The sequence below is a fragment of the Bos mutus genome, chromosome 19 (assembly GCF_027580195.1).
Source record: "Bos mutus isolate GX-2022 chromosome 19, NWIPB_WYAK_1.1, whole genome shotgun sequence".
Taxonomy (NCBI): Eukaryota; Metazoa; Chordata; class Mammalia; order Artiodactyla; family Bovidae; genus Bos; species Bos mutus.
Genome location: NC_091635.1, coordinates 43,581,841 through 43,597,320, shown reverse-complemented (window position 1 = coordinate 43,597,320; position 15,480 = coordinate 43,581,841). Strand labels below are relative to the sequence as shown.

Here is a 15,480-nt window from a genome sequence, read left to right as displayed (position 1 = left end):
TAGAGGGAGGCAGGAGCATCATTCTCTTTTCCCACACAGGAAACTGAGGCACAGACAGGTTAAATAAGTTGCCTAGGATTCCACAAAGAGCAACTGGCAGAGCCAGGACTTGAACCCAGAGAGCCCGACTCCGGAGCCCAGGCTCTCAGGGACCACACTGTGCTGGCCCTAGTTACCTAACCATCCACCAGGCGCCAACTGAGCAAGGGTCAGAACCCACTGTGGGCACTGCGGGTCACAGGAGCTCACGTTATCTGCATTACTACCCTATGAGGTGGATAGTAGTATCACACCCATTCTACAGGTGGGAAAACCGAGGCTCAGAAGTCGAGATAGCGGTTGGTGGTGTAGTCACTAAGTCGTCGCTGACTCTTTGCAACCCCATGGACTGTAGCCTGCCGGGTTCCTCTGTCCAAGGGATTTCCCAGGCAAGAATACTGGAGTGGGTTGCCATTTCCTTCTCCAGGGGATCTTTCCAACCCAGGGATTGAACCTGTGTCTCCTGAACTGGCAGGTGGATTCTTTACCAACTGAGCCACCAGGGAAGCCCAGGAAGTTGAGGTAGCCTGCCCAAAGAACCAGAACTTCACGCAGCAGAGCCAGGGATCTACATGCAGGTGTTTTCTGGCTGTAACACTTTTTTTTTTTTTTTTTCCTGCTTTAAGAAAATAGGCATTGGGTGCCTGAGCACTTGTGTTTTGAAGCAGATATTTCTCCCAGGAAAACAGGTGAGCAAGAAGAAGAAACTTGCTCCTATGTCTCTCCTATCCTAGGAGGTAGACTGAAGTCTGGGGCTGACGGAAGACTCCTCTCTGCTCTCTGGTCCACCGCAGACAGCACTGGCTACATGAAATGCACGTGGTCCCTTTTTATGGAAATTAGGCCTGCAGAGCGCAGAAGGGTGGGGGTGATAAAAGATGACTCAAGGGTGAGCTAGCTCCACCCACTCTCCCACACTGCCGTTCTGATTAGGCCTTCCTCTTTTCGATCCCTTAAGAGAGAAAAGCACTCATAAGCAGAGCTGCAGATATTAATAATAACAGCTATAGAGCTTTGTTTTTGTTTGAATCATGTTTACATTGCTGGGGAAGAACCCACTTGTCTGGAAAGACGAAGCAGGTTGAATCAATTAAAAACACGTCCAACAGGCAACTTCCCATTTCTTGAAAGAAGTCAAGAAGACGGGTTAGAAAAGTCACTGTTACTTGTACTGTCTGCCAGGAGGAGCTGTGTCAAGGTCACCGGGAGCCCGCCTCCCCCAGACCTCCACGTGCCCCTTGGAGGATGCACTGGTTTCTGGACACCCAGCGTCTCCTTCCACTTCACACACACATTCACCATCAGGGCCCTCGGCTACAAAGAGATGAGCCCAAGGCTGCTGCCCAGGTGCGTGAGAACCCCCCAAGGAGACTGGGGCACACAGGTGAGCTGCCACCTGGCCACGGGTAGAGGGAGTGAAGATGGCGCTAAGGGAAAACAGGGAGCTGGAGGAGGAGACTAGGAAGCTGAGCCCTGGGGGCCGGGGGGTGGGGGCCAGCCAGAGCGACGTCAAGTGTGGGCTGCCAGCTCTCTGAGGGTCTTGAGGGCTGCGCCTGCCGCACCCCTGGCAGCACCTGGCCCATGGGGACAGAGGGACAGCCCCGACTGTGATCCACCAGCTTAGACAGCGTTTATGGACACCATCCAGGTGGGTTTCGCTGGTATCGACTCGTGGAATGGAAACAACAGTCTGACAAGGACAGTTTCCATATTTACTTGGACAGGCCCATGTGACCCAGAGATGGCCACACCCCCACACCTCTCCCCAGGAACGCCTTCACGTCCAAACCCCTCGACAGCAGGGGCCTGATGAGGACCGAGCACTGAAACGCATCTGTGCCCGCAACGTTCTCAGCTGCACGGCTGCTCTCCTCCTGGCACCCCGGCTGGCCCCTGGCACAGCACACCTGCCCCTGTCTCTCTTCCCCCGATCTCGGTGGCTTCCCTCCAGGTCCGTGGGTGCACCTCGTCAGCCATGGTCCATCCTCCAGGCCTCTGGGGTCAGAGGCTGGCTTCTCATGGAGGACTTCCCTCCCCACTCTCAAACACCTTTCCGCGCACTCCCTAGGACCCTGCTTTCTCTCTCAGCACCTCTCACGCTGCAGGCTTTCCCTGTTCGCCTGTTCTCTGCTGTCACAGTGCACTCCCTGAAGGCAGGGATTGTTGTTGGCTGGGTTCACTGTGTCCAGCACAGAACCTAACACGAATTAGATGCTCAACCATTGCTGAATGAAGGAATTGCCTATGCCGGGCAATGCGCTTGGTGCAGGCTGGGAGAATAGGAATGGGGAAGGATCTGTGCCCTGGAGACCGCCTGGAGGAGGAGACCATGTACCACAGCCCGGGGACGTGTTCACACAATGTCCAGACGCACACCAGGTGGGTCTCCCCGATCAGCACGCCTGTCCCGTGCTCAGCTGGCCGTGGGCAGGTTATCCAGCTGTGGGATCAGGCATGGTCCTGCACGGTCCTCCTCATCCAAGAGGCCAGTGACTTGATGCCATCAATGCCCAGTTGCTGGGTCAAGTCACAGAGGAAAACGTCCACCCCCAAGGATCCTGCAGAGCCAAGGCACTGTGCCCACTGCCCAGGCAGTAGACAATGCCAGAGATGCTTCCTCGTCCAAAGGCAATAAGCCTTGTGCTGGGGGCAGGGGGCGGTGGGGAACAGGGCACAGGGCTAGAGGGTGGGCTCCCTCTGCCCAGGCTGCCCCCTGCCCCCTGTCTAAGGTCCTGAGTCCCTGAGGTGTCTACCTCCCAGAAATGCTCATCTGCTATTTAATTTTGAACCTCTCTTCTCTATCTACACCTAAAATATAAAAGGCAAAGTGAGGGCTTCCCTGGTGACTCAGTGGTAAAGAATCTGCCTGCCAATGCAGGAGATGCAGGTTCAAACCCTGGTCCAGGAAGATCCCACATGCCACAGAGCCTGTGCACCGCAACTACTGAACCCGTGCTCTAGAGCCCGAGCTCCGCAACAACGGAAGCCTCTGCACAGGGAAGCCCGCACACCGCAGCTAGAGAGCAGCCCCTGCCCTGTGCAACTAGGGAAGAGCCCGTGCAGCAACGAGGACCCAGCGCAGCCAACAAATAAAACCATTTTAAAAGTAAATAAAAAGTGAAACTGTGAAGCCCCTTAAAGCTGAATCAGCTGTGAAACATCCCTTGGCATAAGAGCCACCTCAGAGGGGGGATTGGAGCCCTAGGAAAAGAAGTTTCTAGCCACCTTGGTGAGGAATGAGGAAGGTGCTGGAAGATGAGGGCTGACAGGGCTCCAGGTGAGCAGCTGAAGAGAAAGCCCCGGGTGTAGAGGTAGCTGGTCCCTGCAGGAGGGGAAGGGGCCAGGAGGCCATGAAGGGGCCAGTGTGCTTTGGGGAGGGGCCTGAATGCTCTGAAGAGAGGCCAGGAGGGAGGGAAGGTGAAGAACAGAAGAATATTCACCAACCAGTTCTCCTGCTGAAGCCTAGTGCCTCCCCAGGGCAGGCTGCTCCAGGCACTCTGATTTCTTCTTTCTGCCCTCAGCTGAACTAAAGTCCTTTCCAAGGACAGGCTCCAGGCAGTCTCTCTCAATGGTCCTCCTCGGGGCAAAGGCCACGCCTCCTGCCTGCTCACCTGGTCTGGCTGGTCCTGTCTGTCCTCTAGGTACAGTCTTATCTCATGCCTGCCTTAGTCATCTGCCCCACCGTCTCCATCAAAGCCAGGGTCTACCAAATTACAGAGCTGTTCCCCAGTTGGCATCTGCCCGAGTTGTACTGCCTGCTACTTAAGAATCCTACAGGGGACACAGGCACCTGAGTGAAGTCACAGGGACCTTGGAAACAAGCCAGATCAACTCTTCCTCGAGGGCTGGGGTGGGGCAGGGTTGGGCAGGGAACAATTCAACCCAGGATATCAGTCCCCCACCTCCCAACAGCCTTCAAAGACCTGGAGGGGTGGAAAGTGTCCACACTTTATAGTCCCCGGGGCACATAATCGGCATTTCATGAATGTCAGCTGAGCAGGGTAAAGCTTGGGACAATCGTGGAGTAAGCTGGTGGCGAGTGGGTGGCAAGACCAGTGACTTGCCAGTCAAAATCAGTGACTCTAAGACTCCACCAAGGCTGGGCTAGATGGTTACAAAGAGAGAGAGATAAGAGAACCCTACTGCAGGGTTCTGAGGTGCACCAGCTGGGACCCTCCTCCCAGCCCTCACTGTAAATACATTTCACCAGGGAAAGGACCTGGGGGTTTCCCTTCCCAGGAGCCCCTGAGATGAGCACCAGGCTCCAGGAAGGGAGGACAGAGGTTTGGTGGATCACCAGGAACCAGCCCAGCGGGCTGCCACCCAAGCCCCACACGCTGAGTTACCAGAGCCCAGCTCCCTCACCCTCCTTTGAGGAGGCGGCCTGTAAATCAGTCAAGGAACACAGGCATGTCCCTCAGGGCTGAAAAATGTGCCTCTCCAGCCATCTGTAGGAGAGCAGGGGAGAAAGGGACCTGTGGAAAGAGGTACCCTGGAGGGTGTGCAAGGATGGGAAGAAATAAAGTCCGGGGCTGCGTAGGGTTCCTGCAGCTCTCACTCGGTTCTCCAAGTCTCTGCTCCGCCCAGACCTCAGAGACGCCTGTCGCCCGCAGAGGAGCGGCTATGACAACTGCCACGACTACCGGGGCGGACCTGAGGGCTCTTGGGGCCCTGAGAGCTTGGAGCTGAGAACCCGCGCACACGTCCGGCCTCCGCTGGGAAGGAGCAGGGCCCTGTGCCCAAACCCCAAACCCCAAACCAGGCTGGTCCTCCCTCCTGTCTGGCAGAGACCCTTGGAGATGAGGGAAGCCCAGGAACACGGTCCGTGCAGCCTGCGAGAGCTACGGGGAAACTTCGCCCGTGCACGGCCCGGTTTGGGACTCAGCAGGGCCAAGGGCAGGGAGCTAGGGCAACACTGGCCCCGGAGGGGCAGGAGCCCTGGGAGCCGAGGTGGGGCGCGGGGGCGGGGGATGTCCTAAGGGAGGCGTCCGGACAAACAAACCTCCTTCCCAGTCCACTAGATCCCCCTCTAAACACTTTCTGAAACGGCGCCTAGGAGAGAACTGGCAGCCTCTCCTCGCGCCCCGGGGCTACCGCTACCCACCCTCTCACCAGGGACCCGGAGAGGGTCGGGGGTGGCGACTTACACCCCTGCGGCCCAGCGCACCCAGGCGCAGGTAACCGGACCTCCCCGGCCAAGGCGGACCCTCCCAGGGAAGGAGCCGGCGCCCGGACTGCGGGCGAAGTTCCGTGATCCGGCAACTTCCCCAGTCCCGGGCCCATGGGCCCGGCAAGGTGCGCGTCGTCGGGGCCCCAAGCCTCCCCCACCCCCAGCAGCCGCTTACCTGGCCCCCGGGGGCAGGCGGGGTGCGCATCCCCGTCCGGCCGCGCGCGGGTCGGCGTGCTGCAGGAGAGAAACTGGCGGGAGCGGGTCGGCGGGGCGAACGGAGACTCAGCGCAGGGAACAGCCCGGTGCGCGCGGAGACTGCGTGCCGGGTTCGGCACCAGTTGACGGCGCCGACCCCGCCCCCACCCGCGCCCGTTGCCGGGAGACCCGCGTGGGCCGAAGGGTTCTTTGTATCAAAGCCGCCGTGACATCACGAGGCGCCCGGGCTCCGGGTTCGAAGGGGGCGGGACCTCGCGCCAGGGGCGGGGCGAGGGGAGAAGGAAGCGCGGCCTGGGAACCCGAGCCGCGGGGGGCGGGGTCCAGGTAACCCCGCCCATTAAGGTAGGGGCAGGTGGCGAGGGCAATGCCAGTTATTGGCCGCGCGGCCGCGAGGCGGGCCCGGGCCACGCCCCCTTCCCCGGGCCCCAGCAGGCGCCTCCGGAGGTGGAGCTCGCCGGGCCCTCCCGAGCCCGCGCCGCCAGGTTACTGCCGCCGGCGTTTACGCGGCCGGGGCCCTGGGATTCCGGAGTTTGTAAATTCACGCGCCTCTCAGGCGGGCGCTGTGGCCGCCGCTACCCACTCCAAGCTACTCTGAGTTTGCTGTCACTGCTTCCTGGTTCACGTTTGCGGACGCGAACTGAGACCTGCCGACAAGCCCCTACACCCGCCGTCAACGCTCACTGCCGCCACCACCACCAGCCTGAGTCTAGTGACTCCTAAATTGATTCTCATCCTGAATCCCACCCACAAATTTCCCGACCTTGTGGTGTAAAGTCAAAGCTGTCTTTTTAACCAGTATTGGAATACAAAGAACCAAGCAAGCAGCAAAAAGAACTAAAAAAAAAAAAAAAAAAAAAAAATCAAAACAAGGAAAGGACCTTCTGTTGGAGCTTAGTAAATATAACGAGTCAAAAATGTGCTCCCTCATAACTCTTCATTATGCTGCAGATTAAAAGACGGCAAACTGTAAACCAGCAAATTTTGCAAGTGTGGCTTCCCTTTGACTTGACGTTGCACTGTGTAACCAGGGGAGGGTTCAGAGCAGACTTACCCTCCTAATTGTCCGGTTCAAGCCCATGTGAAGCTATCTTGGCCATCCCTGACTTCTCACTGACCAACGAGGTGGCACTTTGGTATGGGTAGCGCCCTTTGGTCCAACATCAATACACACACACAGAGCTTTTCAGCCCCCTTATCTTTGGCTCTTTGCTCTCAGCTTCCTCTCGCCCCAATATCTCCCTTGTAAACAAATTTCCAGCTGCCTTTCTGTTTACCAGGGCCTGTCTTTTGAGGCAAAGCATTCCACTGAGGCTCCCAGACCTGCTGGGGACTCTCCAAAATGGACAGCATTAGCCAGAGGGCGGGGAGCCTTCTGGCCAGGGTTGCATGTGGGAGGAGGCTGGGGCAGTGTAGGTGGAAACTATCACAACTGGCCCTCTCCTCCCTGCTTATGCGCTCCAGTTCTGAGATCTACATGTGGAGGCCACAGACTGTTTCTCACTCTGGTTTCGTGTCCACCCCCACAGTCCTAACACTCAGGAGCACCGTGGTGTACCAGAAAGAGCAGTGGCTTTGGAATCAGACAGACCTCGGTTTGAATCCTTTTGGCCAGCTGCAAGTCTTAGGACAAGTCCTATGACATCTCAGACTCAGTGTGTTCATCTGTAAAATGGGACTGGCACTGTCTACTTCATGGGTTGTTTTGCACCCTGAGCCAGTGGGTACACTTGATTTTAGGCATTCATCAAAGGTGTGCTGCCTGAATGAGTCCATGCACCCTGGGCCTGCTCTGCCTTTTCAGCTCCACCCTGAGACCTTAGCTTAGCTCCCTCAGGTGAGGTTTTAGGGTGGCACTGAATCCTGGGGTTCTGTCTCAGTTTCTCCTCTTTCCTTCCAAGTCTCTTGTTGCCCCTTAAGGACTATGAGGTTCCAGAAGGCAGGTCACATGACAGGGTCACCCAGAACAGGGGAAGAGAAGCAGAAACCTAAGGTGATCTTGGCTTTCTCCCAGTCAAGGTTAGTGGAGAGTCAGACTGGCAAGCCCCTCCTTGCCCCCACCAGGGGGAACCTGATGGACACGGTCCAGAGCTCCATAGAGGGGGTGATGCTACTGATCCCTCTTTATTTCTCCTGAAACTGGTGTGGTAGGGAGCATCTCCAGGTATTTGTCCTAAGAAGCAGAATGACAGAGAGGAGTATCACAATATGCTAGCATTGGACAAGCTGAGTTAAAGCCTGCCAGTTCTACAGTGTACCATGGGCAAGTCATGTAATAATTCAGAGCCTCAGTTTCCACCTCTAAAAAGTGGGAACAAGACCTTGCCTCTTCCAGTTGTGAGGTTTAAATGAAATGATAGGCACTTCCCTGGTGGTCCAGTGGTTAAGACTCTGCTTCCAATACAGGGCTTCCATCCCTGGTCAGGGAACTATGAATAGATTTCACATGCTGCCACTAAGAGTTCACAGGCCACAGGTAAAGATTGCACATGCCGCAACAAAGATCAAAGATCCTGTGTGTCGCAACTAAGACCTGGTGCAGCCAAATAAATAAATTAAATAAATAAATACTATAAAATAAAACACTCATCCCCCATGTTATGGATGAGAAGACAGAGGCTCAGAGAAGGCTGGGAATTTGTCCAAAGTCACACGGCGAGATATCAGATGAGTAGAGACAGGGCTCTTGACTGCCAGTGCCAGACCCTCTCTTTCCTAGGGATGGGGTCAGACAGGCCCGAGGTGGGGAGCGGCAGGGAGGTGATGCCCTCACATGCTTCCCCGGCGCTGTGAATCTCCTAAGGGGTCCGACTTGTCTCTTCAGGAGAAATAACATTCTCATTAAAAACAGAAGCCCTCTCCCAGGGAACGTACCCAGGAGTAATTTTCAGATTGCAAGTCACTCTAATGGATTCTTCTTACGTCATGAAACTGATTATGCCACCATTGATAGGAGCATACTCCCGTGACGCTGAATGCCAAAGCCAGAGAGAAGCAGATGGAATGCTGACAAGCAGGAGTTAATGGTCCTCCAGAAGCTGATGGGGGCGGAAAACACATGATCACCTGGGTGATCCAGGTGAGGAAAGAGATTAGTGAGTTCTCTCTGTACCATGGTTATCTACCCTTGTTAACTTTCCTTCTGCTGCACCATGCAGTAGTTAGCTCAGCATCAGAGGGTGTGAAGAGACAACATTTTGTACATGTTTGGGGCCATGCGGGAGGCCAGGCTAAGCAAGTAGGGCATCATCATGGTCCAGGGGTTAAGAATCCATCTTCCAGGGGCTTCCCTGGTGGCTCAATGGTAAAGGATCCGCCTGCCAATGCAGGAGACACAGGTTGGATCTCTGATCCAGGAAGATCCCTGGAGCATGGAGCATCCCATGCCATGGAGCAACTAAGCCCGAGCGCCATGACCACTTTGCCTGTGCTCTAGAGCCCAGGAGCCGAAACTATTGAGCCCAAGAATCACAACTACTGAAGTCTGTGCTCCTAGAGCCTATGCTCCACAACAAGCAATGAGAAGCCCTCAAATTAGAAGGTAGCCCCAACTCACTGCAACTGGGGAAAAGCCCACACAGCCAGGCAGACCCAGCACAGCCAAAAATAAATTAATAAACATAAAAAACCAAAATAAAAACAAATGAGCATGATTATGTTTTTTTTTAAAGAAAAGAATCCACCTTCCAATGCAAGGGGTGAGGGTTCAATCCCTGGCGGGGGAACTGAGATCCTACAAGCCCATAAATATTATTAAAAAAAACAAAAACAGGAAAAGAGCTCTCTCAACATTACCTGGTGTTAACATTAGTCAAACAACTGATGCCAACCAACATGAGCCAAATGAACAGAGAACAACATGAATCATACCAGAGTTGGGCAGGGGGCAAGCGTCAGGTCCAGTAGTTCTCAGGCTGGGTTCCTTGAAACCCTCAGGGTTCTATGGAGACCTTGCAAAAGCCGGGTGAGGGTGTGCTCTACATAAGTAATAGGAATAACTCCACTTCTATCTGCTTTCCGTGAAGGCTTCCACAGGAAATTGCACGCGGACAAGGTGTGCCATGGCTTAGAAGGTGTTTCAAATCACTAGTGAAACCACTCATTTCCAAACAAGGAGACAAGCCCAGAGGTGGGAAATGGCTTCTCCTCTCACAGTTCACAGCAGAGCCGGGATTAGCGCTGGGCTCCTGACTCTCTGTCTAGGGCTCTCCAAGACGAATATCAGTCATCAACCAGGACTGTCAAACTGGTCAAACCTGGTCACACATTGGACTCTATTTCTGTCCAAACACCGTATCACCAGCTACTGCTCTGTGTGTGGAAAAAAGCCCTGCACGCTGCTGTCTCAGACTTCACCCACCCCTAGCACTTGTCTTCCCTTGATTCCAAAGTCATCACCCCAAGTACTAAACAAGTCTCAGCTTTCTGGGACTTCCCTGGCGGTCCAGTGGCTAAGCCTCTGTTCTTCCGTTGCGGGCGGCACGGGTTCGATCCTGGGTTGGGGAAACTAAGATCCCACATGCTGCAGGGTGTGGCCAAAGACATGCACACAAAACAAAGTCTCAGCTTTCCATTCCAGGGGACAATTTCAACCTTTGATAACATCAGCAGTGGCTTCAGAAAGAGAAACAGGTACTAAGGAAGTAGGTGGGATCATGGGATTACAGAGGCCTCTTAACCCCGAGGAAAAGACCTTCCCACTCCCCGACTGCTCCAGTGAGGGCCTGTCCAAGGGTCTGTGCTGCACAGGGAAGAAGAGGCACCCCGGACCACCCCTTGCTCTGGGAGCTGCGGTTCGGACAGCACATCACTTCCTATCCTACCTAGCCCAGGAGCAGGTCTTGGACCAGGTGTGTGCCCCGGAAACAGGAGCCTCCTTCTACTGGCAAATACCTCAGTGCTGGTGTCTGTCCTTTGGCTTGGATGCCTTAGCAATCTGCCCCAGGGCCTGCGGTCCTGTGTGGTACCTGGCTGATATCTATGCAGTTGGGCTGGGACCAGGTCCTATGGACTCTGGACACGGGCCGAGTGTTAGAAGGCTAGGCTCTATTTTTGTCAACCTGTGCTCATGTAAACAATGGGTTTTCTTACTCATGCAAACCCAGTAAGCAGGGAAAATGGTCAGAGAACCTGCCTTCCCTCTGACTCAACCAGTCCTCTAAGAGGAGGTGGTGGTGAGTGAGGAGGAAATGGAACTTGGACTGGGAGAGGGCAAGGAGGGAAAACTTCCCTGTCCTTTACTCTCTGTAAAGTCAGGTGACTGCAAACCCTTAAGAGCATAAACAACTCTCTTCTGTTTCAAATGCCTCCCCTGACCCTCCCTACCTCCTCCCAGACCTGGCAGCCCACGTCTCTGATTTTTAGGAGTGGATAGTAAAGCCACTGGTGGCTCAGAGGTTAAAGCGTCCGCCTCCAATGCGGGAGACCTGGGTTCGATCCCTGGGTTGGGAAGATCCCCTGGAGAAGGAAATGGTAACCCACTCCAGTATTCTTGCCATGGAGAATCCCATGGACAGAGAAGCCTGGTAGGCTACAGTCCATGGGGTTGCAAAGAGTCGACTTCACTATACTATAGTAAAGCCGCAGTTCCAAAATCGCGCTGCGCACTGGACTCACTTGGGAGCCTAAAAAAGGTCAATGCCCAAGATTTCCCTGGTGGCGCAGTGGATAAGAATCTGCCACAGGTTGGATTCCTGGTCCAGGAAGATTCCACATGCCTTGGAGCTACTGATGCCGTGTTCAAGGGCCTGCCTGCCACAGTCACTAAGTGTGCTGCGATCAGTGCCCCAAGAGCCTGTGCTTGGCAACAAGAGCAGCCACTTCAGTGAGAGTCTGTGCACTCCAAGGAGAGCAGCCCCACTCGCTGCAACTAGAGAAAGCCTGCACACAGCAAAAAAGACCCAGCGCAGCCCCCAAAATTAAAAAAAAAAAAAGTCAGTGCCCAGGTTATATCAGATAGCAACCAAATCCCAATGGCTTGGATGGGAACCGGGAGTCAGCTGTTTTTAAAGATGCCCCAGGTGACTGCAATGTAACAAAGTTTGGGAACTACTTTGCCAAAGGCTTGTGACTATAGTGGGAGCTGGAGCGATCGCAGGCGCAGGCATCATTCATTCATTTCGTCATTCACTCACACATCTTCTATGAGCCAGACCCTTTTCCTCGTGCTGGAGACACAGCTGTGATCCACAGTCTCAGTTCCTGTGGCCCCTGCTTTCAGGTGGGGAGAGTCAGACAAAATTCAATGAACGGATGATGATGTGTGACATGTACTATGAAGGAAATGAAGGAAACCAAAGCAGGACAGAGACTTTGGGGGTAGAGGACTATTTTCACCCTGGATTTAGACACTGACTTTTGCTTCAGGGAAGAGCAGCTGGGCCCCCGCCCACTGTCCTGGACTTTATCCTGCCGTCTGGGTAAAAAACAGCTTTCCCTGGACATTCCGCAAGGTCCTGCCTTTGGCCCCTCACAGGGCTCGCTGCTTAAGTCTTTCCCTTAAGCTATTTCTTTAGGTGGGGCCTGGCATCTCTTCTGAAGTTCCTGAGATGGAATCTGAAAGGAGAGAAACAAGGAAATGAGAAAGACGTTTTCCAAGATCCAGATGCCCTCCTCCTAGCTCGTGTCAGCTCTGAGCTCTGAAGAGACACCCTCTGCCCTAGTGAGTGCCTCGGCCAGGGGCTCTGCAACCAGAGAGAGACCACTTCCCCTGCAGCTTATTATTAATAGCAGCTAGTAGTCACGTACAGATGTGAGAGTTGGATGATAAAGAAGGCTGAGCGCTAAAGAATTGATGCCTTTGAACTGTGGTGCTGGAGAAGACTCTTGAGAGTCCCTTGGACTGCAAGGAGATCAAACTAGTCAATCCTAAAGGAAATGAACCCTGAATATTCATTGGAAGGACTGATCCTGAAGCTGAAGCTCCAACAATTTGGCCACCTGATGCAAAGAACTGATTCCTTGGAAAAGACCCTGATGCTGGGAAAGATTGAGGGCAGGAGGAGAAGGGGACGACAGAGCATGAGATGGTTGGATGGCATCACCGATTCAATGGACATGAGTTTGAGTAAACTCCGGGAGTTGCCGATGAACAGGGAGGCCTGGCGTGCTGCAGTCCATGGGGTCGCAGAGTTGGACACGACTGAGTGACTGAACAGCAATAGCTAACTATTGGACATCCACTGTATGCCTGTCATTTCATTTCTTCTCATTTATTTTACTCCAGTCATCTTGTGTGATAGATGTTCTGCACCTAGATTACAGATGAGGAAACTGAGGCTTGAAAGGGTTAGTGCTTAGCCAGGGTGGCAGAACCAAGATGCACACTCAGATCTGTGGGCCCATGTCCAGGACTCCCAGCTGCCTCTCTTACTGCAAAACCAGTTTATTGGCAGCAACTGAATGGTCTGAAATCACCAGAAACTAGTTAATAAGGATGACAAAAGACTGTGAGCAAGTCAGGTCCCCTGCCCTTCTCCATCATTCTTGGGGCAGCATCCACTGTCCAACTCAACATTACTTTAATCAGTGGCAGCTCTTACCTGGCTTCTGTGATGTGTCCCTATGCACCTTGTGATATGTCCTGGAAAGCGTCTTGCCCTTGAAGGTGAGATATCCTCCCTGCCTGGCTGACCACATGAGAGTGGAGAGCTAGCCACCCTTCTGGTGGGAACTTGACTGCTGCCTCCTGCCCCACAGACAAGCCCAAGGAGATGAGCCCTGATTTTTCCCTGAGTGCTACTGGATGAGAGAAGGAGGATGGGGCCAGGGCTCTAGGGAGAGAGAGAAGGAAGAAATATTTGTTGCTTTCAAAAATGTATTTTGCAGAGCCCCCATCGCACTGTGAAAGCATAAAAAGGGCTTTGTGGTTCAATCAGCGGGCAAAACTCTTGGCTCCTCCTTGGAGATGTCACAGAGCATGTCAGGGGAGAGAGCCTGGGGGTTTCTTAAGGCTGTCCAGCTTTGGACAGAACCCCTTCTCACTGAACTAACAACAAAAGGACTCGGTGTTGTAAGGAACATACTTGGGAAAACAATGCATCAGGCTCCTGGCACGCTCACACTCAGACACACAAACACACACAACAACATGATGTTAGTGTCTTCATTTTAAAGATAAGAATAGCAAACATCTACAAAGTACTTGCTGTGCGCCAGGCTCTGTTCTAAGTGCCTCACATGATATGCATTCATCTAACTTTCACAACAATCTGGTGAGGCAGGTATTATCCCCATTCTACAGATGGGGAAACTGAGGCTTAACGAGGCTACTCAAAGACATAAAGCCTATAAATGGAGAGCCAGAATTCAAACCCAGGGAGCTGACCCCAGAGACAGTGCACCAAAACAAAAGGAGGCTCAGATTTGTAACATCACTTCCTCAAAGCAATCACAGTGGAGCCAAGATCATTTATTCATCCAGTCACTAGTTATTCAAACATTCACTGAGCAGAAACCACAGGCCAGCCACCTGGAAATATAAGAAGGGGACGCAGAGTCCAGGGCTCACTGGTGTCAGAGCTGGACACCCAGGGCTGAGAGCTAAGGCAGGGGGTTCCCTGCCAGGCACTAGCACGGGTGCACACTCGTGTGAGCTGTGTGTGTGAATCCCCAGAGAGGCCCTCCACTTGAGATGCTGGGGTCCAAACACTACCTGGGCTGCTGTGTCCTTGAGCTGCAGTTTCTGTATATGATGGGGTCCCATTCCGGCTCTTTTCACTCCAAGCCCGGGCTCCTTTCTCAGCTCCCACAGCTTAGCATCCGAGCTGCCCTCTCTGCTGGGTCACCCACCCCAACCCTCCCCAGAGTCGTTCTGGAGGCAGCCTGCCCAGAACAGCTGCTCTCCAACAAGGTGGGGCCCCAGGCCCGCTGAGGCCCCCTCACACGGGCACGACCCCTTCTTCACAGCCCTGAGTCCTCCTTGCACCTCTGCTCTCAGCAGCAATTCAGACATGCCCCAGGAACGCTCTAGGCTGGAGGCCATTCATCTCAGGAATTCAGCCGCTGCTGAGGAACATGACTTTGAGACAAGCCTGGGAGTGGATGAACGTCACTTTACATCTTTTTTTTCAGGGCAGAAGGACGTATCCTTAAGGGCTTGTAATTCCACTCGGAGAACACAGTCCCCCACAATTGTCTCCTCCATTATCTGGAGATGAGAAAACACCCCAAACCCACAACAAACAAGCCGGCCGGTAAGCGACAAAAGAAGGGCTGCGGGTTCTGCAGGATGAGAGGCCGGGAGCAGGGCTGGGAGCCGCGGGCGGCAGGCAGGGAGGTTTGGTGGGGTGGGGCAGGGCCAGGGCGCACTGGGACCCACCCAGGCAGGCTGGGCCTGGCTGCCCCTGAATAAACAAGCTCATCTGGAGCTGGGAGCCAGCCTCCCTCTCAGACACACACACCTCGTTTGTGGCTTCTCTTCCAGGGCCGGGCTCGGCAACGGGAAACCAAAGGCCCTGGCCCCAGGACACTGAGCCAGTGTTCCTCCCACTTAGGGGAAAACCACAGCCCGGGCGGGCAGACGGTGTCCAGGTACAGACGTGGGAGGGGCCTGGCCCAGAGGAGGCCCTCGCAAGGGAGGGAGAGAGGGAATGCTCCCTGCGCCCGGAAAAAGAAACCTTTCTTCTAGGCCCAGCCTCCTGCCGTCTCACTCAACCACAGGACCACATTCACCGCTGGCCAGCCAGGTTCGAACCCCAGCTCTGCTTCAAGCAGATAGCTGGTGTTCAAGTCGATTCCTGCCAGCCTCTCATCACATTTTCGTTAACCAATCAATCCCTGACCTGGTTTTCCGCACGTTTAAAGACACGTTATTTGATGGATGGTGTTGATTCATTACCATTGAACTCACAGCCCTGTGTGCGTGTCGGGTAAATTTGCTTCAGTCGTGTCCAACTCTTTGTGACCCCATGGACTGTAGCCCGCCAGGCTCCTCTGTCCATGGGGATGCTCCAGACAAGAACACCAGAGTGAGTTGCTGTGCCCTCCTCCAGGGGATCTTCCCAACCCAGGGATTGAACCCTTATCTCTTATGTCTCCTGCATTGGCAGGTGAGTTCT

At 54.2% G+C, this 15,480-nt stretch overlaps 1 protein-coding gene across 2 annotated transcripts in view; it reads right to left on the bottom strand.

The window, feature by feature from the left end:
* RAB11FIP4 (RAB11 family interacting protein 4) overlaps positions 1–15,480 on the bottom strand; it is a 101,069-nt gene that overhangs the window by 29,598 nt on the left and 55,991 nt on the right. The window contains exon 1 of one of the 2 annotated variants that reach the window (XM_070390406.1): positions 5,385–5,653. The exons of the other annotated variant lie outside the window; for it this stretch is intronic. Within the exon in view, the coding sequence (XP_070246507.1) occupies positions 5,385–5,414 (30 nt within the window). The 5' untranslated portion in view covers positions 5,415–5,653. Of the gene's footprint in view, positions 1–5,384; positions 5,654–15,480 lie in introns of those variants that run through there. 2 annotated transcript variants of the gene reach the window in all.